This window comes from Protopterus annectens, chromosome 5.part0 (genome assembly GCF_019279795.1).
Source record: "Protopterus annectens isolate FY-2018-M chromosome 5.part0, PAN1.0, whole genome shotgun sequence".
Lineage (NCBI taxonomy): Eukaryota > Metazoa > Chordata > Ceratodontiformes > Protopteridae > Protopterus > Protopterus annectens.
Genome location: NC_056735.1, coordinates 253936216 through 253959230, shown reverse-complemented (window position 1 = coordinate 253959230; position 23015 = coordinate 253936216). Strand labels below are relative to the sequence as shown.

The following is a 23015-nucleotide window of genomic DNA, read 5'->3' as shown; positions in this document are numbered from 1 at the left end:
CCATAAGTCTTTGCTGCCTGTTTGCATTCTTTCTGCAGTTGGTTGATGGTAACCAGTCATGGGGATAGTGTTTTGAGACACCCACCGCCAGTATTGGCAGGCAGTCTAGAACAGGGCCTGGAATGCTAGGCCAATTTCCATGTGTACTCCCATATGTTTGAAGTCCACAACTGCCATTCAGTTTGGCAGACCAAGGCACACATCATTAACCATTTGTTACATTACCTGTTCTCCATTAAGTGGCAGTGAAGCCATCATCTAAAAGCACCTTCCTCTCCTCGAGAGAGGGATCTGACAGACTTTGCTCAACCTGCCACCCCACCAACTTGCTCCCTCAGTGAATGGAATCAAGTCAAATCCTGAGCTCGGAAGACTGTAATCAAGGCTTTTTCTGTCTGCATCATGGAGGTTGCATGTTAGCAAGCAAATCTGGAAACTTAGTCCAAACCTAATGTGATCACACACCGTTCTAAACCGGTCTTAATTTCAGAAATTAAATCATTCTTACCTAGTGCTAAAGAGTTCCTTGTACCTTCACAGAGAGATATACTAGAATTTTTCCCATCTTTCTGTGGTGAGTATTGATGAGCATTAGGCCTGCAGTTCAAGCGGGTGTGACAGCATCAGCAGGAGCTTTGTTTGTTTATGCATTGTTCCAGATGCAATGAAGTATTCTTGATCTAAAGGCATTAGTAACGTAGGCTAGCATGTTACCAAACTACTGCAGATTAAGCAGAGTTATCAACCCATTTTTTCCCCATTTTCTACATAGATTTGGGATGTAGAGTCCACTATTGCCATCTCCCTAATGATTGAGTCACGTTGACCGAGCAAAGTATTTGGTATGAATTTTAGTGTCAAAAGTAGTGACAAATGCAAGTTTAGCACTTTGCAGAGATTATGTATACAAGCTGTAATATGTTCAATTGTAGTGCTCGGAATAGTGTGTAAAGAATTGTAAATTGTGGCTAATATTTGTTTTTCATATTTAACTGCAGTAGAACAGTAATCCAGCTGGATCATTTTCAGGCGCAGCCTTGGGGGTTAGATGACATACATATATGCAATGAAACTGGACACTAATGTGAAACAAAAGTACATCTGTACATAATTTCAGAATGTGAGGGGAGTGTATCACTTAATTTATTGCTTCTCCTTTACGTACTTTTCAGTTTTCTTAACGGTTTCCTTTCCTTGTAGGCTTCTCTGCTGGATGATAAGAAAAGTATGAATGTTGGAATATTCCTGAAGCAGTTCAAGAAGTAAGCACCTTTTGAGATTTGTAATATAGTATTCCAGTTTTATTCACTGACTGTTGTTGTGGTGAACCTTGTGTATCCAGGATCATGGTCACAAGTGGGATTTTTGTATCTTTTTATATCCTGTGTTCTCACTTTCTGCTGCATAATGATACAGAGTGAATGGTAACATTGTGTCTTAGTGTCCCCTTGATTGCAACGAGATATTCCAGAGAGTAAAATGTATTGGTAGGGAAAAAATTACTTGTAGGACATATTGCAGTATAAAGGAGGGCACACGCAAAAAATTTACTATGACATGTTTAGTAAATATGGCAAAACAGTGCTGGGAAGGCTTTTATTGCTAGCTGCTGTTTGATAGGCATTGCTAACATGGTGTTTACTTAAGCCTCATTTATTGTTCTGTTTCACTAGCAATTCCACCCACTTTCCCTTTTTGGACTTTTCTAAAGATTAGCTGTTATGTAAATACTGGACTTGTACCATTATGTTGTGGAAAAAATAAGCATGCCCAAGTCAATGCAAGTGTGTGTGTGTGTGTGTGTGTGTGTGTGTGTGTGTGTGTGTGTGTGTGTGTGTGTGTGTGTGTGTGTGTGTGTGTGTGTGTAATTTAGATATAGGTATATATAAATCTGGGTATGTGTATATACAGTGTGTACACACGCTTAAAAATGGATTGTTTGAGTGGCGGCTGGTGACTTCATATCAAAGGGGGGGCTGCAGGAGACGCCTAACGTTGTAGGGTCAATGTAAAGGGGTGTGGCCAACTAGAAAGGGGAGGAGCTGTTCTCAAAGCCACAAAAACTGGAACTTTAATTAAATACGCAGTCCTGGGTGCCAAACCGTAATTTGAGTCCAATCAAGACAAAATGAAGTGTAGAAGAAAAAAAAATATTTCAATACATTAGCTGCATGACAGCTTACTTAAAATCTAGATGGAAACAAAAAGGTTGTGAGGCATGACAGCTTACTTAAAATCTAGATGGAAACAAAAAGGTTGTGAGGCATGGAAAAAAATTACTGTTTAAATATATTACTGGAATGCCAGTCAAAATCAAGTACAAGAAAAACGAGCAGCACTGGTTCAAGATGGCCACTGTTCTGTGAGCTCTGCAGGCACCTAGCTCTCTGAAATACCCTGGATTATAATAAACCCAGAAGACAGCGCAGACTAAAAAACAAATAAATATGACTGAATATCTATTCCAGACAACAAACAGCATTCAAAAGAATGGAAAAAAAGCAACAGCTTCCTTTTAAAACAAAGGATTAACTAAGATTCTAGAAATCATCTGTAGCCATGTGGTGCTGTGGCCCTGCAGTCATGAAGTCTGCAAAACTTGCCTAAAAGCAAGATGTCGAAAGAAGAAAATAATATGGAGACTTTACAACTAAAACCAAGTTCTCGATACTAGCCTCACCAGACAAAGACACAACTCCAAAAAGACAGAGGACAAATAAGCAACCTGACAATTTCAAGCCTACAAATAAAACCAAGTCAGAACAGCCAGCTAGCCTGGAAGATATAAAAACGGTTTTAATGCTCATTCAACAAGCAATACAGGACTTATCCACACAGTTTAGAACATTTGGCGACTCATTTAATCAATTTCTAACCAGAATTGAAAAAAATCTGAAGCAAAAATATTAGAAAATGAAATAAAATTAGACTATATCTCTCAGAACTGATTCCCATGACAAAGAGCTGCAAAGTCTACAAGCAAAAATAATAGATTTATAAGCAAGAGCTCTGAGAAACAATATTATCATAAGGGGAATCCCAGAAACTGTTACACATTGATCTAATACCAACTATCAAACTCGTACTAAAATCTTTACTAGATGATTCTGTAGTAACGTAACAGAGAGAGCCCACAGAGCTCTGAGAGAAGCTCAATCATCCTTGAGACCAAGACCTATGTATGCCAAAATCTTAAACTATCAAGATGTAAATAAAATACTCTTTGCAGCAAAGAGGAAAGGGACACTCACCTGGAATAATAGTGGAATTTCCTTTGCTCAAGATTTGCCTATTCAGATAAAGCAAGCAAGGCAACTTCTATCTCCATATTGCAAGTTTCTGATAGAAAATAATATAAAGTTCCAGATGAAATTCCCACGCCTTCTAATTTTCAATGTAAATGATGTTAAATACATGATTGCTAACCCCCAAGGAAGTTTTCAAGCAGATTCCACCTCCAGAAACTTAATAAAATGCCTGGAAATTAAAAAAAAATTACTCTAGTAAAAATCAGACAGATTTGTGAGTGTTTTTGATGGAATATACACCCTGAGAGCTTTCCCTTGCTACCTAGGCCCTTAAATCAGTGATGGGAGCCACGAGGAACACAGGAAAAGGAAATGAACAGGGTAGGAACTAAAATTCAACTGCTGTTTCCAGTGCGCATAATATAAGGTGACACCATTTCCCAGGAAACTGGTATGTTAAAACGGTCCCACTTTAAGGTCAAAATCTTCACTATAAAACCAAAACAACCTTAAAGGAAGGTACAGCAAGACCAAGAAGTGATTTCTGACTCAAAATCACAAACAACTGTCTTGAAAGATGACTAGTAAATCCTGCAAACATAACTTTGAAGAATCAGAAGAATAAGGTACTGTTTTACCAAAACAAAATTGTGACTTTGATTCTCCAATACAAGCTTATTGTAAAGAATCCAGTCTTAATTTCTGGATGGGAGTCTGGTAGAACCAGGCCAAGTAAATGGTTCTTGATTGAAATAATGATGTTTAACTGGAATAACTGCAGGAATGAGAGTTTAAGCAGTTTAGAGGAGAGGAATTGTATGGCATTATGAATATAACCTAATTGACTGCAGAAGTTATAAATATCTAAACAAGCAAGTCTTAGCAGTATATATACCTGCGTAAGCTTGCAATCCCCCCTCCCCATATACCCACTTCTATTTAGATGCCAGTAATGCAATCTGAGTTTGTTATAGATTGCTACAGAAGAATGCCTGAACACAGAAGCTGGGTAATTTTATATATATATATATATATATATATATATATAAGGGAAGGTAAGAGAACTATATGGAGAAGGATCATTTAAATAGGACATCTCTGGCTTAAAATATAGGTTACATTGTTGTATATTTTGCTATATCTAATTGAGAATTTGATCATTAACATGTTTAAAAATGCATTTTTAGGAGGAATAGATCATAAACTTTTAAGCTGTATGTCTTGTACTTTAACCACTGCACTCTAATGGTATAATAGTTTAAAGGTTGGGACTAGAGATAAGACGCAGCAGTGTTTTTTGTAGAGAACTAGTCTATTAAGATTTGTCCGTATTGTATTTAGTAACATAAGGGGGGATACCATGTCACAAACTTGTATGTAAAGAAAAAACACAATTTAATACTAGTGGGAATCTTATGGTACATACTAAAATCATATTGTATTCCCCCGTTTATTCCTGGTCCAGTGGTATAGTGGGTAGGCACAGTGTAGGGACGGGAATAGTTGGATGCTTTCTAATGACACACTATAACGACACATACAAAAAACATAAATCTAAATTAACATACCGATCAGTTAAAACAAGCATATTTAACACACAAATGGGGGAAGTTGAAACTTGGAATGTTAAAGGATTACAAAATAAAGAAAAAAGGAAACTATGTTTGCATTTAGTCCTGAAAACCAAAGCTAATCTCATCTTAATACAAGAAACGCATTTAACTTCAGAATAATGGACAGATATTGGAGAAAAAAAAAGTGGATAAGACAGTGCTGGGGTGGCCATAATAATTAAAACATTTTTCAGGATAAAATACTTGAAACTAAGGCTGACCTAGAGGAAAGGTGGTGCTATGTAACATTTACTAACACGGTATTTCCACAACCCATAATGGTGTTAAATGTATATGCATCTTGTAGCAACCAACATCTTTCATGTCACTGTACCCAATTCTAAACCAACTGGAATATCATTATCTAAGAATTGGTGGTGACTGGAACACATATCAAAACCCAGGAAAGGATAAATCGAACCCTACCAAACTACATAATAAATAAGCTACAATAGCTTTAAATGAACTTAAACAAGACTTCAAACTATATGACCCCTTTAAATATGAGGATAAAGATAACAAAACTGGGAATTACACATTCTACTCCCAATGCCATAAAATGTGGGCGAGAATAGACTTCTTTTTAATCTGACATACTCATTAACATGGACCCTACAATAGTCATACACACTAGATTTTGTCAGATCATTCCAAAGTTACACTGAGTATCAACTGGGACAAAAAAAAGTTTTTAAACAATAGAGCTAATTAACTGGTCATTAAATCCTAATTTGCTCTTCAAAACAGATGTAGTAAAAGAGCTTGAGGATACGTTAAAAACATCCCTTGTAAATGGCTTCAATTTCCAAACATCAATGGGATATAGAATGAGCATCGACCAAAACACAAATCAGAGGAACTTTCATTAAAAAAGCAGCATATTACAAAAAAATCCAACTGAAAGAGGAACATAAAGGAGAAAATAGAACAATGTGAGAAAGAATTGATAAATAACCCTAATAATCAAATGGAAATGGACCTCCTAAAACTTCAGAGAGACCTATATTTGTTCGAGAACAGAAATGTATCTTTTTGAGTCATGACAGTTAATTACGCAGAAGAAGCCCAAATTCCTTATAGAGCATTGGCCAGAATTATCACTCAACAAAAATCCACGTTAGTTATAGCAGAAGTAAATTACCAAGGGAAAAACTATACAAGAAATGAGGAAATTATCCAAGTATGTGAACAAATATATACTGAAACATATGGAGAACAAACCCTACAAGCCTCTAAGGTGGATAGGGATCTTTTTCTTCAAAGACTAAAATTCCCTAAACTGGATTTAGATCAACAAAAAAAACTGAGCCCATTTCTATTAACGAGATAACCACAACTATTAAACATCTAAAATGACACAAGGCCCCTGGACTGGATGGTCTTACCTCAGAATTTTATAAATCCTTCAGTCCACTAGTTGCAAAATTATTACACCACGTGCTGAACTATAGAATAAATAACATACACGATATTTACTTTAACACCTCTTAAAACAATTTTTATATTAAAAGACCAAGCGGACCCTAAATATCCAGATGGCTATAGAACCATCTCTCTTCTAAATATAAACACCAAGATCCTGACCTCAATACTCGCAAACAGAGTTAAAAAAAAACCTGATAGAGAAAATCATTTCTCCAGAACAATCTGGGTTTACACCACGTACAGACCAGTGACAGCACGCTGACATTAGAACCGTTAATATCCTTTGCAAATCAGAGAAATGCCAACATTTTCACAATGGTAGTAGATGCCCACAACCCTTTTGATAGGGTCAATTGAATTCTTGCTGCAAACGCTCCCTCACTTTGACATACCTAAAAATTTTATACAGATTATACAAATTCTCTATAGTAATCCATATACATCCCTATATATAAACAAAACATGGTCAAACAGAATTTCGATAAAAATTGGAACAAGACAAGGCTGCCAGCTATCACCCTTTCTTTTCAACCTTTACCTAGAACCCCTATTTCTATATATTAAACAAAATACATATCATAATCCCCCCTCAATACATAAATTTAAAGTTTATCTCTCAGCATTTGCAGACAATTTAAACATATACTTCACTACACCAAGTTCGGACATAACCAAAATAAACACAATTGAACAATTCTCATACATGTCTAACTACAAATTAAACCTTAATAAAACTGATATATTCCCCTTAAGGCCACCTAAACTCATCTCCCTAATACCTCTCTTAGACAAAATAAAAGAAACCAAATACCTGGGGATTACTTTCTTTCAGAATAACAAGGAATTCTACCAACATAACGTAACTCTTACATGGCAAAACATAACACAAGATTGTACAAGATGGAATAACCTTAAGCTACCGTTTTTGTCTAAAGTATCAATTAATTAAAATGAACATACTACCTAGATTAATATATCTATTTAGGACATCTCAGATAATTATACATAATAAATTCTTCAAACAAATTCATACATTTCTAGCAAAATTTGTATGGGAACCTAAAAAGAGACCACTCTCCTATCAAAAACTAACACTTCCCAAGAACAAAGGGGGTCTGAAATTGCCAGATTTCCAAACCTACTACTCTATTATCAACACTAATAGAATACTGTGAATAGCAGAGTATGACCCCTCAGCAAAAATTGGCTCACTGGCCTGGGTAACAATATACTATAGGTACATAAAAACACTAGACATCAATCCCAAAGCGCTTCCCTTCTTAAATAAAAAAGATTTACAAGCCTATAACACAATAGAGCCACTAAAACAGTCTATAAATATAGCACAAAAACTTTTTCACTCCTTAAACCTTGGACAAGCTATGTTAATACTACAACTCCTCCATAAAAATCCTAACTTAAAAATAAATAACAAGATGCTAAACCTAGACTCCTTCCCTCTGTTAAAACCATAAGAGAATCAAAGATATCTACCCATTCCTCAGTAGCACAGTTCATCTAAACTTACGTAAAGTATATATAATAATTTTAAGACAAATCAAAGAGGTGTTCCAGTTACCTCCAAAACCTTACCATACTCGAAAGTGACATTGAAAACTGTACCCTACTTTGGAAGACTATGTTAATGTCAAGGAAAGCAATAACGAACTCATACAAAATGATAGGGAAATCATATTCCAGAAAGACCTTCTCTTCTGTTATTACTGGAGAAAATTAAAACCTGATATGGATGACCAGCAAATAGAAAAGGCAATCAACTTGACATTGAAAACTATACAACTTAAAAAAAAAACTCTTACATGCAACTCATGATTAATAATGCTTATTTCACCCCAGCAATTATTCACAAATGCAATGCAACTAAGTCCCCATACTATCCACACTGTAAAGACCAGATTGCATACCGGATACATATATTCTGGAGTTGTAAATGCATTTTTCAAGCTTTGGAATTCCCTTAAGTTACAACTGCAAAAAATGGGGTGTCAAGCATCAACACTAACATAGGAATTTACTCTTATACATCCTCCCGGCCAGCATCTCAGGAAAACAAGCTAACCCACTTATAACAATTTTCTTATTAATGAAGCTATATATAGCTCGCAAATGGTTAGATCCTGTAAGTGTCTCTTGGGAGGAATTCAAAAAATCTGCTATTAAACATCTACTAGCACATAAAATAGTATTGGACAAACGAAACAAATATGAAAGCCCGAGCAATCTGGGAACAGTCCTATAACCTCTTATTAGCATAAAGCACCAGGTACACCATATCTTATGAACTGGAAATATTCCCACGAGTACACAGCTTAACTATGGATGAAGTATCATTTTTGTATGTGCTGATTTTTGACTAATGACATTAATTGGGAAAGCATCTTTGTTTATATTGTAATTAGGTATGTTGTATGACCTACATGTTTCTACTTTATCCACAGTGTACAACATGCAAATATGGTCATTTTGTAAATATGGAACGGTTATGGTTTTTGCAAATGTAAAATAAAAATTATTAAAAAAAAAAAAGAAAAACAAGCCGCACTCGACTCAAACCGGTTCTTGCACTGCAGTTCTAATTATTTGTTTTCAGCTTTATAAAAGTACCAAGTAACATGGTGAAAGTAGCAATCTCTTTGATACCCCCACTTGTAAAAATGTTTCTTATCCAAAAAAGACCTGCTGGCTGACAACTATATACTTGTTTCATGGGGAAAATGTGGTCAAAGTAAAAAATAAAAAGCAAACGAAACAAGCTCAAGATACATTGTATAAAGGATTACTGCTCAGGTTATGGACCACACATGATATATTTGCATTCTGTTTAGTTTACAGGTAGAGCCTGCAAAGATGACTGCAAGTCTCCAACAAATGTAATGAGCTTCTTAAAATAATGTAATCCTGTCCTTTTTTACAAATACTGTCATATGCATTTCAATACCCAAGGCTTGTACATTATCTAGTTATGTAAGTATTCTCTGCATGGCAACAACAGAAAGGCTTTCAGTGTTGGCAGTTCTTTAACAGTATGCTTATTAAAGCTTACTTGCGTCTTACGATCTCAGACAAGCTTACCTGATGGTCATTAAAGCATTGTTACTTAAACACAGAGCAACAGGCACTTTCTGAGTAATAAGTATAAATCAACTGTATAAAAATATGATAGAAACTAGAACATTCTGCAAAATCAAGAACAGATGAAAATTAACTGTAGTACTTGTGTCTACCTTGGATGGGGGGATATTCTGCACACTTGCACTGCATAACTGCTCCTTGCCTTGCTTGGACGCATCCAGATTCACTACATGGGGGAGTGAGGTGCAAGAAATATGTCACAATTTGAAATGTCTGGCTGACTGTGATGGCCCTGACGCATTTGAAATACCTCTCAACCTTTGAGCAAGAAATCTGGACAAAGACCCAAAAATAAGGACACATTTTAAATACTGCTCTTATAAACTTAGAAAGATAATAGAATAGTAGGTCTTGCATTAGTATGGATTTCCTGAAGGGTATGAAATCTGAAACTCAAATGTCTGTCATTATTTTCTAATTCAGTCTAATGATTTGCCACTAATTTGCCAGAAAACCATACTTTTATGAAAAATGGACCAAAAATGTGATGCAAAAAATAAAACGGCCACACAATACAGCTGGGAACCTGTCAAAGAGGAGACACTTTTTTATATTGGCACTGCTAACTTGAGCAGCTGACAAAATAAAAGAATCTACATGCATTTCTGAAATAAAAGTAATTTATATCTCTGATTATTAGTTACTTGTAAATTGTAAACGCGCCACGTTTACTTCCAAAATTGACATTTTTAGGAGGGATTATTAGGGGAAGAGCAACATTTTGAGCCAGAATTGGGGTAGTTGAGAGGTTTGGATATGCCTAATTCTATAAAGCAATGTATTTGCATGTAAGGCCAAATATATTGGGGGAACATACAAACAGTACTAAAAATTGCTATTGTATAAACTGAGACAGTTGAGAGACTAAACAGGTCTTGCATTAGCATGCATTTTTCTGAAGGTTATGAAGTCTGAAACTCGATGTCTGTCATTATTTAGTGACTTAATTCCTAAATGATTTTCCAGTAAACCACAAATTTTATGAGGAACAAACCAAAAATAAGAAGCAAAAATCTGTTCATTCTGTGAAAATCTGGACAGATGTTCTTCGTGTTTCAATTTTGCAGTCCCCGCATATGGATTATCCGGCTCCCGATAGCCCTCAGTCGGCCTGAATACCAGAGTCCTTTGGTATATGACGTCGGCTGCTGCCGGTTGTAAAACTGATGTCAGCACATTGGGTATAAAGGGAGGCAGCCGACACCATTTCCTCAGTCTTTCTTGCCATGGAGCCCGAAGCAGATGCAATTCGCACTAGTACCGGTCGGCCGTTTACCTTAGTTTCGCATTCCAACTACCAAGTTGAAGACTACTTCAGATAAGCACCCTGTTAAGGATCCGCTTTTCTTGCTTTAATAAATGTCAGAAAGTTAATAAATATCTTGCCTGTGGAAAACAGATTCCACACCGTGATTTCCATTCCTATTGTATAACTTTTTTGGGCCTTGAGCATGACGTCCATAACTGCGATCTCTGTGCTTCCTTTAATCCGCTTACCATACGCTGTAGAGCTAAGATTTTTGTATAAGCATTTCAGAGTCTGGCCTAAGTTTGGTATGGTGTCTTCTGGTCTCCTGACTTCAGATATTCCTCGGAAACGCAAAGACAAGGACTCCGACAGGCCTAGGGTTAAATCTACTGACGACACACCGGTGAAATTGGACGTAAGCACAGCGGTAGTCAGGCACTTTCGCAGCCCCTGCAGTCTGCAGATTTTCAGCTGCAAGCCTCTGCCGAGACCTTTACAGAGTCCTTCATGCCACAGGCTGCTATTTCATTTTCAGACCCTCCACCTGTCCGCTGCTTCAGGTGGGTCCGGAGCCACTTTGCAGGCATTGGCCTCAAACGCCTCTTCTCTTTGACATGATACCAGCACCAGACCGACTACCTTAGCTCAGACTTCTGCACTTGCTAGGCCACCAGAGTCCCTCCGGATTGCTAGTAAACCTTCCAGCCGCAAACCTTCTCACAAGCAGGAGTTGGCCTCCCCTCCTGTACCTCAGTCTCACTTGGTAAAGATGGAAGGTGATCTTTCCCTGATTAGGGGTTCTCAACCCCCCCCCCCCCCAGAGGGCTAGGGAATTATCTCCTGATGTTTTGTCTGTCTCAGATTCTGAGATTTCCAGTATGTCTGCTGATGAAGAAGGAAATTCTCAACTTTTTTCTGGCTTTGAGGATTCTGATGCTGAGGACTGTATCCCTTCTGCCTCCCCTCCAGATTTTTCCTTTCGGCATACTTTGAATACTCTTGGGGATCATTTTAAATGGAAATGTCGGGATTTTCCACAGTCTAAGAAAAGAATCAGGGAAGTTTTAGATTTGCCAAAGCATACGCCTCTGGCTATACCTCAAGTTTTGAAAGTTGTGGATGATGTTTTCATGGAAAAATCTTAATTCTGTTCCTCCTGCCCTCAGAAAACTGGATAGCTATTACAGGGTTCCTGAATCTCATCAATTCCTTTTTAGAAACCCTGCTGCTGATCCAAAAATTATTTCTCAAGGCCCCAAGGGTGTTAAGGCTACTGTTGCTAGAAACCCAGTGCCTTCTGATAAGGAATCTAGGGCCTTGGACAGGTGGGGTAAAAAAGTCTATACTTCTGCAACTCTTGCCATTAGATCTGTGAATTGTCTTTTTCAAATGCTTAAGTATCAGAAGCATATGTTGGAGGCTGTTAAGGCTAAACTTGGAGATATTCCTTCCATGATGGAAAACAAAGATTTACAAGACTTACTGAATTCTGCCACTTTAGTTAATAAGCATTCACTTCATTGTGGTTTTGACACTTTGGAGGCTTCCTGCAGAGCAGCAGCCACTTGTTCCGTAATTGGAAGGCATGCTTAGCTCAGGGAGCAGCCTCTTTCTGAACCAGTTAAGTCTAAATTGCTGGCTGTTCCTTTGCACAAGGACAATCTTTTTGGTAATAAGGCTGAGGAGGTACTGAAAAAGTTGGAGGATAAAGCAAAATCTATACAAGCTGTAAAATATTTCCTTCAGGTTCAGCCTCCTCAGTTTAGTAGGCATTATCCTTCTAAGAATTGGTCTTTCCCTGATCCTGCAAGCTGGGTTGCTCTAGGCCTAGGGGTTTCAGATATTCCAGAGGGCAGGCTTCTGTCCCTCAAAGGGCTAAACAGTGGCATTCTTCTGCTAAATCGGGGAGTTCTAAGCCAGCTTCCCAAAGCAAGCATTCTCAACTACTCCGGCCTTCTTGTGCCTATCTCTGCGATCCCTGGGTTTCCTTTTGGGGGAAGGTTAGCCAGGTTCGCAGAGGTATGGCCTCCCATTACTGACTACAAATGGGTGCTCACTATAATAAACCAAGGTTACAAGTTTTACTTTCACACCTTCCCTGTTTTACAAGGGTACCCAGACATACCCAAAACTCTCAAGGCAGAGGTCGAAACTCAAATTTCTTCTCTACTGACTATGGGGACCATAGAACCAGTTCCTGAAAATCAGGCAGGCCTAGGTTTTATTCGAGGCTTTTTTCTGATTGCTTATGTTCAATGAATATTCAATTGATATTCAACATCAAGAGGGGCTTGATGGTAAAATAGTTGGTTAGAGATTTGCCAATATAACTCTCTAAAGGCAAGGTCAAGACACTAAGCATGAATGCACTGGCTAGCTTAACTGAAAGAAGGAAATGACATGCATTTTTTTGCCATCTTAGAGATAGTAAAAAACAAACCCCTAGAGGTGATAATACTAAAATTACTGATTATTTTCAAGGCCCTCCCTCTTGATGTTGAATATCAATTGAATATTCATTGAACATAAGCATTTCATAATTGGGTCATATGTACATTTACATTTACTACTGTATAGATTATATTGTGTTATTATTTATTTATAACTATACTAGATTTTTTTTTTAAAAGTTAATAATTTACTTTTATATAAAAGTCATCAAAAAAATGTGTTGTGTTGTTTGCAGAATTCATTTAATTGCATTTTTATGTATGATATGTATTTTATCATTTTTATCATTTTTATAAAGTTTATATGCCTTTAAATATAGCATTTTGGCTGCTTTTGTTATTTAAAACGAGGAGGAAACAGCTTTTTAACCGCTCTGAAGAAGCTAGAAGCCTAGTGAAGTGAGCGCTTAAGAGCCAACGCTGTATTTTTTTATATTTAACTTTCGTGGATTCAACTACTACTCCGTGGATTTATTTTGCTAAAACATTGTCTGTGGTACGATATAACCGTGGATTATTATACAAATCGCTGGTGTTTGTTGTTCCACACGGGAGGTACATTGTTCAGTTGATACCCAAGAAAGGGGACACCTGGCGCTCTATTCTGGATCTCTTCATTCTAAACACTTTTCTGGTAATTACCAAATTCAAGATGCTCACCCTTCAACAATTACTACCAATGCTGGGCAATGATTCATGGCTGGTAACTTTGGATCTCAAGGAGGCTTATCTGCACATCCCAATAATGGAAAGTTACAGGCAGTTCCTTGGCTTCAGGGCTGGGGAGCAACACTTTCAATTCTCTGCATTGCCCTTGGCTTATCTACTGCTTCCAGAGTTTTTACTAAGTGCCTGGCTCCAGACATTGTTTTTTGCAGGCAGAGAAACATTCAGATTTATACTAACCTGGATGATTGTCTCATTCAAGCAAACTTCCCAGAACAACTAGAAAAGGATTTGGATTTCGTGAAGAACATTCTCACCTCTTTGGGTTACACACTCAACGAAAAGAAGTTAGTTGGTTCCTTCAAGGGAGAATGTTTTCCTGGGCGAGTCTGAATACAGCCACCTAGATTATGTTCCTTTCTCAACAGAAGCAAGATCTTTCCGCTTACTTCATGAACTTGGCAAGCATGACCCAGCTCTCTGCAAGACAATTCCTGAAAGCACTCGTTCATGGCTTCATGTATTTTGATGATCCCATATGCAAGGCTGCATATGAGAAAAAATTCAGTGGTACCTCAAGAATCTTGTGTGTCAACACACACCAGACTTGACTTGATTCTTCTCCCGATTCCCTGTCTACGAGTTCCTTTGGTGGATGACAGCCTTTTCTCAGAGCAAAGGTCTGCCTTTTCCACCCACCACCTGCCAGCCAGACTCTCACCACAGATGCCTCAGATGTTGCATGGGGGCTCATCTGGAAGACAGGGGCATACAGGGGACTTGGAGCACCCAGCAGATTTATCTGCACATAATCTTGAAAGAATTGATGGCAATGCAGCAGACCTTGCTGGCTTCCAAGGGCCTATTCTACCCTGAGACTCTGCTAATCAGGGCAGAAAATACCACAGTCATGTGGTACATCAACAAGCAAGGGGGGACTCACTCTTACCCCTTGTGCAGACAAAGCATGAGACTATGGTCCATAGCAGCATCCATGGGCTTGCATTTAATAGCCCACTATCTTCCAGGGAGTCTAAACTCCTTGGATCATTTGAGCAGACATGTTTTGGATCCTCACGAGTGGCAACTGAACAGGGACATTTTCCATTGCACCACTCATCATTGGGGCACCCCACAAGTGAATTGTTTTCTCCTCTCACACCAATCATTTCCTTCCAACCTTCTGCACCAGGGAGTTCCACAGCAAATCTTGGAGGGTGGATGAGTTGTCCTTCCCATCGACACATCTCTCAGTTTATGCATTCCCTCCTCTGCCTCTTCTTACCAGAGTGCTGCTAAAGATGAAGGATGAAAAATCAAAGGCTATTCTGATAGCTCCAGATTGGCCCAGGCAGCATTGGTGTCCCCTCCTTCGCAGCCTTTCCCAGGCTCAGCTTTGCCATCTTCCCTTGGTACCAGATCTGTTGGTTCAGGGCGGGGGAATGTTCCTTCATCCTCATCTTCAAACTCTGCATTTAACTGCCTGGCTAATGCATTAAATCTTTCCCAACAGGTGGTTGAAGTTCTTCACGAGGCCAGGATGCCTAGCACCAGAAAATCCTATGCAGATAAATGGAAGAGATTTTGCTCTTGGATGCAGGCTAAAGGAGAAGACTCTTCTCATCCTTCTCTTTCACTCATTCTTGACTACCTAGCAGGATTGCTTAATGGTGGGCTTTTTTTCTTCAGTCAAAATTCACGCTTCAGCAATTTCGGCTCATTGTTCTTTTTAGAACCCCATTTTTTCTCACCCCTTGATGAAACAGTTCCTGAGGGGAGCTAGTAATCTTAGACCTCCCAGAAGAGCTCCTTCTCCTGCTTGGGATCTTAATTTTGTCCTGGAAAAATTTGCTCTGCCTCCCTTTGAACCAGCTGCCTCTGCAGATTTGAAGTTTCTATCCTGGAAGACTGCTTTCCTTTTAGCTATTACTTCAACTAGAAGGGTATCTGAGCTGCAAGCCTTAATTGCAGTAGAACCTTTCATTATTTTTCACTCAGATCGGGTTTCTTTGAGAACCAATCCCTCCTTTATGCCTAAGGGAGTTTTCAGTTTAACCCTTAACCAGTCTATTCACCGGCCTACATTTTTCAACAATCCCCAAAATAAAGGGAAAGTATTCTGCACTCTCTTGATGTGCATAGATAGCTGCGTTTTTACTTGGGACTAAATCCTTTTGAAAATCTGAACTGTTATTGGTTAGTTTTGCTCCTGGGGCTTAGGGTAAAGCTATTTCAAAACCATCTCCAAATGGGATTGCTCATTGTATTCACTTTTGTTACCTGCAGCATGGGAAGTTTCCCCCCTGGTTATAAAGACCCATTCTACTAGAGCGACCTCTACCTCTGTAGCCTTTGAGAGGTGTGCCTACTAAGGACATTCTAGAAGCAGCTACTTGGTCTTCTGTCCATACTTTCATAAAGCATTACAATCTACCTTTGTTTTCTAAATCCAGGGCTGGTTTTGCCTCTGCAGTTTTGCAGGACCTCCTTACCCAACCCTTAATCTATGATCCTTACTCCCCCTTTGTCTTTTTACTGGGCTTTGGAAATCAACCCATATGTGAGGACTGCAACAGTGAAACACGAAGAACATAGTACAGTTGTGTACACTTACCATAAATGTAGATGTTCGAGTGTATTCACTGTTGCAGTCCTGGTTTCCCACCCTCCATTCCCCCTTTTTTTCCTAAGGCACAGACTATGGATTTTTATTTTTTGTAGGACATGGGTCCAGGGTGCTACCATTCCTGGATTAGCCTTCTTTTGGGAGCTCCTGACAGTTAAGGCAAGTAAAACTGAGGAAATGGCGTCTGCTGCCATACTGACATCAGTTTTACAACCGGCAGCAGCCGACATCATATACCAAGGACTCTGAGGGCTACCGGTAGCCGGATAACCCATATGTGAGGACTGTAACAGTGAATACACTCTAACATCTACATTTATGGTAAGTGTACACAACTGTACTTTGAGAGGTATATTTCAGCCGGGGCTGTCCGAGTTTGGTCTGAGTTTGCTGCCCTTCCTCCTCACAAAATCATGGTCTAATGGAGCCTCCCCTCTGCAGCCATTCCAATGTCCCACTACTTGGCTATTTCACCCCATTTAACATAAACACTAATGTGCATACTGCTTTACTTCTATGATGATTTGGACTTCATTTGAAAGTTTTATTTTGCATTTTACAGCACAGACACTAATGCATCTGCTAAACAAAGCAATGCCATCTCGCAATGAAAACGGGCTTGGCATTAAAACTTCTCTGCCCTTGAAATTCACATTTATTGAAACAGCACTGAAACCCACATTCAAAGAAAATACATTTGGCTAGTGGCAGATAAAGATTAACTTTGGGCTATTTTCAAATGATAGGCCCCTTGCACACAAAACATGCATGTGTTTTGTGATATACCTTCCTCATTGTATTAAATTATATTCCTTGTATAATACAGTACAGTTGTTAGAATGTGTTTTAGATTTGTTTTGAACATTTTTCCATTAAACTATGAAACAAAATGCATGCACCAATAATGACAGAACTGCCCAATTGAGACCATTTCCATCATAAAAAGTCTACTCGGCCTTCTGCAGTCCACCAGTATTGGTAAATATGCACAATCTCTGCAGAAGTAAAAGTCATCTAAATAATTCCACACTAAAAAGCTCTGTAACTAATGAAGAGGTTGCTGCTAGCAAACAACTTTATATTTCATTGCTTCATCTACAAATAAAGTGCCAGTTGCCCTTGAGGAATAATTTGCCTATATTACGTTAAAAAATAAGCTAGTAATATTGCAATAGGGAATGGATGGCAAACTGGTAACTGACGGGTTCATAGTTACTAGGTATCTTTGCCAAAGAGGGCATTCTCAAGATGGCAGCATCCACCCCGTTTTCAACACAGTACCATATCAGCAATGCATCTACATACTGTGGGAGTAGAACCCACATGCTTCTGCATCAAAAGCAAATATATTACCTGTTGTGCAATTAACAATGCAAGCAGACTCTATAAGCGGCACTAAACTCTTCCTCATGCAGCTTCTCAGCTCCTTGTAAAATCTACTCTTCACTCAGCTGTATCTCTGCACTTGGCAGCACAAGAAATCTGGAAAAAGCCAAAATGTATTTGGGGGGGGGGGGACAAAAGCCCAAAAACCAGGGACACATTTTAAACATTGCTTGTAAAATCTTGGAATGTTGCTAGAATAAAATGCTGTGTTACCACCATACATTTCACTGCCAAGTCTTGAACATAGGACCCTGTGCAAAACAGTCAGAGCAACATACCACTATGCCAAATCAGCTCTTTTGTAAAAGAGAGGAACACTAAAACTTAAATGGCTACCATTTAGTGAATTCAGCTCTCACCATAGCTGTCAACCTCTTGGCACAAACCACCTGGACAAAGCCTATAATGGGGAAATGCAGTCCCAAAACTAGGGGCACATTTCAAATATTCATCTTATAAACTTAGAAAATTGCTAGAATAAAATGTTTTGTTACCATGTACTTTCTGAAGAATATGAAGTCTGAAATTCAAATGCCTGTTAATTTTATTTATTTAACATTTGCTAACCAGGAAAGTCTGACTTGGAACAAAAGCAAATTTTCAGCAGAAGCCCAGGGAGAAATACTGCAGACACATCTTTGCAACATGGGAGGACACCAAAGCAAACCCACAAACACAGGGAGGACATGCAGACTCCACACAGAAGGCACTCCAGCCAAGAATCAAATCAGTAAACCTGTAGCTGTGAGGCAACAATGCTACCACTGCACCATCAACTACTTAAGGAATTAAAAATTCAGAAACCACAGATTTTGAGGAATAGAACAGAACAAAAATATGAGGCAAAAATTTGCAAAACTTCCACAAATGGTGGTGAGTAGGGAAATGTTCTTCGTGTTTCACTGTTGCAGTCATAACTGTAGGGTACTCCCAGAATATCAAAGTCTGGGTCCGGCGTCGGCTGTATCATCAAGTACCCTGACGTCAGAACGCATAGGTATAAAGCTGACAGCCGACGCCATCTTCTCCAGTCTTTCTTGCCGTGCGGTGCAAAGCAGTTCGCTAGTTGTTGGTTGGCGTTTTCAAGACAATGTGGTGTGATTGTCGTCGGTCCGAAGTTTTCTACTTCTCTTCTCAAAGCTAAGTACCCCGTTGGGAAACCCTTTTCTTGCTCCTCCGATGTCAGAAAAAGATGTGGAAAACAAATACCTCATAAAGATTTCCACTCTTACTGTCTACCTTGCTGAGGCCCTGACCACGACGTTTCTTGCTGTCGGTTCTGTGCCAGGTTTAATTCTCGCACTATCAAGCGATTGGGCCTTGAATTACTCGTAGACGATTTAATTATAGGATGTTGTCGGATACTTTACCGACTACCGGAATACAGAAGAAACGCAAAGACAAGGACAGGCCTCCAAGGTCCAAACAGGATATTTTGCAGCCGGAGCCAGCTTCGGGTTCGGCGGTAGTCAGTGAGGTGCTTTTGCAGCCCCTGTCGTCTGCCACTTCAGAACCGATGGCCGACACGGACTCCCATGGGGAGCCATCTAGGCCTAGTAATTTGTCTGCTGCAGGACCTTCAGACGTCACTCCTTCAGATGGGTCCGGAACTGCTGTGCAGGTATTGGCTTCTGAGGGGGTCATCAGGCCTTCACATATTACTATTTCCACGAAGACAAAGGCTAAGTCAAAGACTCCTGTTAAACCCAGACTTTCTGCTCAAGCTTCTTTGGATTCAGCTCCTAAGACTCAGAAGCAATTACTACGGATGGCTGAGGATTTATTAACTATGGTTAGGGGCTCTCACCCTCCTCCTGAGAAAAGGCCTAGACAGGATATCCCTTATGATTCCTCTGATCAGGCTTCTGTATCTTCTGTTTCTTCCTCTGATCAGGATTACTCTTTTCCTCCTTATGAGGATTCGGATGCAGAGGATTCTGTTCCTCTGCCTCTCCCCCTGAAGATTTCTCTTTTGGGGAAACCTTGCAAGAGATGAGGGAGCATTTTCATTGGGAAGGTCAGGATTATTCTGCTTCCAAAAAGAGACTTGGGGAATTTCTTCTTCTCCCTCAACACAGGCCTTTAGCTATTCCTCCTGTACTTGACATTGTGGATGATGCCTTCTCTGAAGCTAACTTGAATCCTGATTCCATGCCGCCTGCTCCTTCTAAGCCTGATAGATTTTACAGGTCCCTGATTCCCATCAATTCTTATTTAAGAACCCTTCTGCTGATCCTGAAACTATTTTGCAGGGTTCCAAGGCTGCTAAGGCCATCGCCTCTAAGAATCCTATCCCCTCTGAAAAGGATTCTCGTGCCTTGGACAGGTGGGGCAAAAAGGTTTATACTTCAGCTACCCTTTCTATTAAAGCTTTAAATTGCCAGTTTCACATGTTCAAGTATCAACAGTTTCTTTTATCTGTTTTAAAACAAAGGCTTTCTACCTTTCCTGCATGTGCTGAGGACAAGGAATTACAGGATGTGTTGCATGCAACTGAACAAGTTAGCAAACATAGTTTACATTGTGGTTTTGATGCCTTAGAGGCTTCCTGCAGGGCTGCTGCCTCTGGTACTGTTATCAGGAGACCTGCTTGGCTTCATGAGCAGAATTTACCTGAACAAGTTGAGGCTAAATTGCTAGATGCTCCTGTTCAGCATGATGTCTTATTTGGATCTAAGGCTGAGGAGGTTATTAAAAAGATGGAAGAAAAAGCCAAGTCTATGCAGACTGTAAAAGATTTTTTGCAAGTACAGCCTCCTAGATTTTCTAGAAATTGGCCGTCCAAAAATTGGTCTTTTCCCACTTCTGACAGGCCTCAAAGGGGAAGATATAGACGCTCCAGAGGTCGGGCGCAGGCTCAGGCCTCTTGCAGATCTAGACAGTGGACTGCTTCTACACCTAGAAGGGGAGAAGACAGACCTCAAACCCAAAGAAAGCAGACCCAATGACTCCCTCTGAGCTACAGGTCCTCCTTCCCTGGATGCCCCTCTCTGAGGAAAACTTTCTCTTTTTTTACCAAAATTGAACTCTCATTACCCAGGACAAATGGGTGTTGGATGTGATTTTGAAAGGCTACAGATTCCACTTTCACACTCTGCCAAGGCCTTCTGGCTGGCCAGATCTGCCAAAACATCAATGGACAGAGGCCTTAAATCAAGTGGACGCTTTATTAGCCTTAAGAGCCATAGAACCTGTTCCACCTCTAGAGGTGGGGAAAGGTTTTTACTCGAGACTTTTTCTGGTTCCAAGAAAACAAAACTCCTGGAGACCTATTCTGGACCTCTCAATATTAAACACCTTTTTGGAAATTCCAAAATTCAAGATGCTTACACTTCAACAACTTCTCCCAATGATCTCACAAGATGCTTGGATGGTAACATTGGACTTAAAAGAGGCTTACTTAAATGTCCCCATAAGGCAACAATGCAGAAAGTACCTCAGATTCAAGGCAGGCTCGAGACACTTCCAATTCTCTGTACTGCCATTTGGCTTATCTACTAGAGTTTTTACCAAATGCCTGGCTCCAGTAGTAGCTTACTGCAGACTTCAGGGGATTCAGATTTACCCCTATCTGGACGACTGTCTAATTCAGGCAGACAGCAAAGACCTTTTACTTCAACACCTGCATTTTGTTCAACGTCTTCTCCTACTACTGGGATTCTCGGTGAACACAAAAAAAGTCACATTTGATTCCTTCTCAACGAATGACCTTTTTGGGAGCTCTTCTAGACACAAGTTTACAGATGGCCTTCCTTACTCCAGAAAAACAGTTACAGCTGGCTCCAATCTTCAAGACCTTGGCAACATTGACTCAGCTCACTGCAAGGAAATTCCTGCAGGCTTTGGGCTACATGGCCTCTTGCATCCTGTTGATTCCAAATGCGAGGCTTCACATGAGGAAACTTCAGTGGTACCTAAAGAGTGTATGGTCTCAGCATTGCCACAGTCTGGATACAATGATTCCACTGATTCCCTGCCTCCAGAAGGAATTCCTTTGGTGGTCCAGGGTGTGTGTTTTTGAACGAAGGGAAGCCCTTTTGTCTTCCTCAACCTACTCAGATCATAACCACGGACGCCTCGGATTATGCTTGGGGAGCTCATTTTCTAGACAAATGCCAACAGGGCACTTGGACGGACAAACAAACACCTTCTATGGCACATCAACTTGAAAGAAATGTTAGCAGTCCAAAATGCTCTTCTAGCCTTCCAGACTCTTTTGAAGCCAGGACCTCTGCTAATTCGAACAGACAATACCACAGTCATGTGGTACATAAACAAGCAAGGGGGCTCTCACTCTTACCCCCTTTGCAGACTTGCCATGACTTTATGGGACACGGCCCTAAATTTGAATCTGGATCTTCAGGCACAGTTCATTCCAGGAAATCAGAATCTCTTAGCAGACAGCCTAAGCAGAAACATTTTGGATCCTCATGAATGGATGTTGGACCCCAATTTATTCAGCAAGATAACTGCAGTTTGGGGCTGTCCTCAGATCTGTTTGCATCCCATCTCAACCATCAGTTGCCTCTTTTTTTTTTTTTTTTTTTTTTTTTTTTTTTTTTTTTTGCACCAGGTCCTTCCACAAGACAGCTTGGAAAGTGGATGCCCTGTTCTTCAGCTGGGGAATCTTTGGGATATGCCTTCCTCCTCTTCCTCTTCTGCCTCTGGTATTGCTAAAGATAAAGCTGGACAAACCCAGACTGATCATTTTGATAGCTCCAAATTGGCCTAGTCAGTTTTGGTACCCAACTCTACTGCACCTTTGCTTGGAACCCCCTTGGAGTCTTCCTCTGACCCATTCTCTACTGTCCCAGCATCAGGGTCAGGTATTTCACTCTCAAATCAAGACTCTCTGCCTGGCAGCTTGGCTCATCAAAGGCAATTGATTCCTTCTTCTCTTCCTAAACAAGTTTTGGATATTCTTTTGGAAGCTTAGGCGTCCTAGTACAAGGAAATCTTATGCTTCTAAATGGAAAAGATTTTGTATTTGGATGCAGGATCGTGGTTCTGTTCCTTTTTTACCTGATATTCCCTCTATATTACTGTATCTCAGGCCTTTTGATTAAAGGTCTTTCCTTTTCTTCCATTAAAATTCATGCTTCTGCTATTTCGGCTCATTTCAATTGTGATCCTCCCATTTTTTCCCACCAGCTGGTTAGACAATTTCTGAGAGGAGCTAAGAATTTAAGACCTCCTAGA

General features: G+C 39.7%; 1 protein-coding gene across 1 annotated transcript in view; it reads left to right on the top strand.

Annotated features, from left to right (window-relative positions):
- The window catches only part of LOC122802148 (inverted formin-2-like), a 634538-nt gene that overhangs the window by 231254 nt on the left and 380269 nt on the right, over positions 1-23015 (top strand). Inside the window, exon 3 of the mRNA XM_044071825.1 lies at positions 1201-1262. Coding sequence (XP_043927760.1) covers positions 1201-1262 — 62 coding nt within the window. The remainder of the gene's footprint in view (positions 1-1200; positions 1263-23015) is intronic.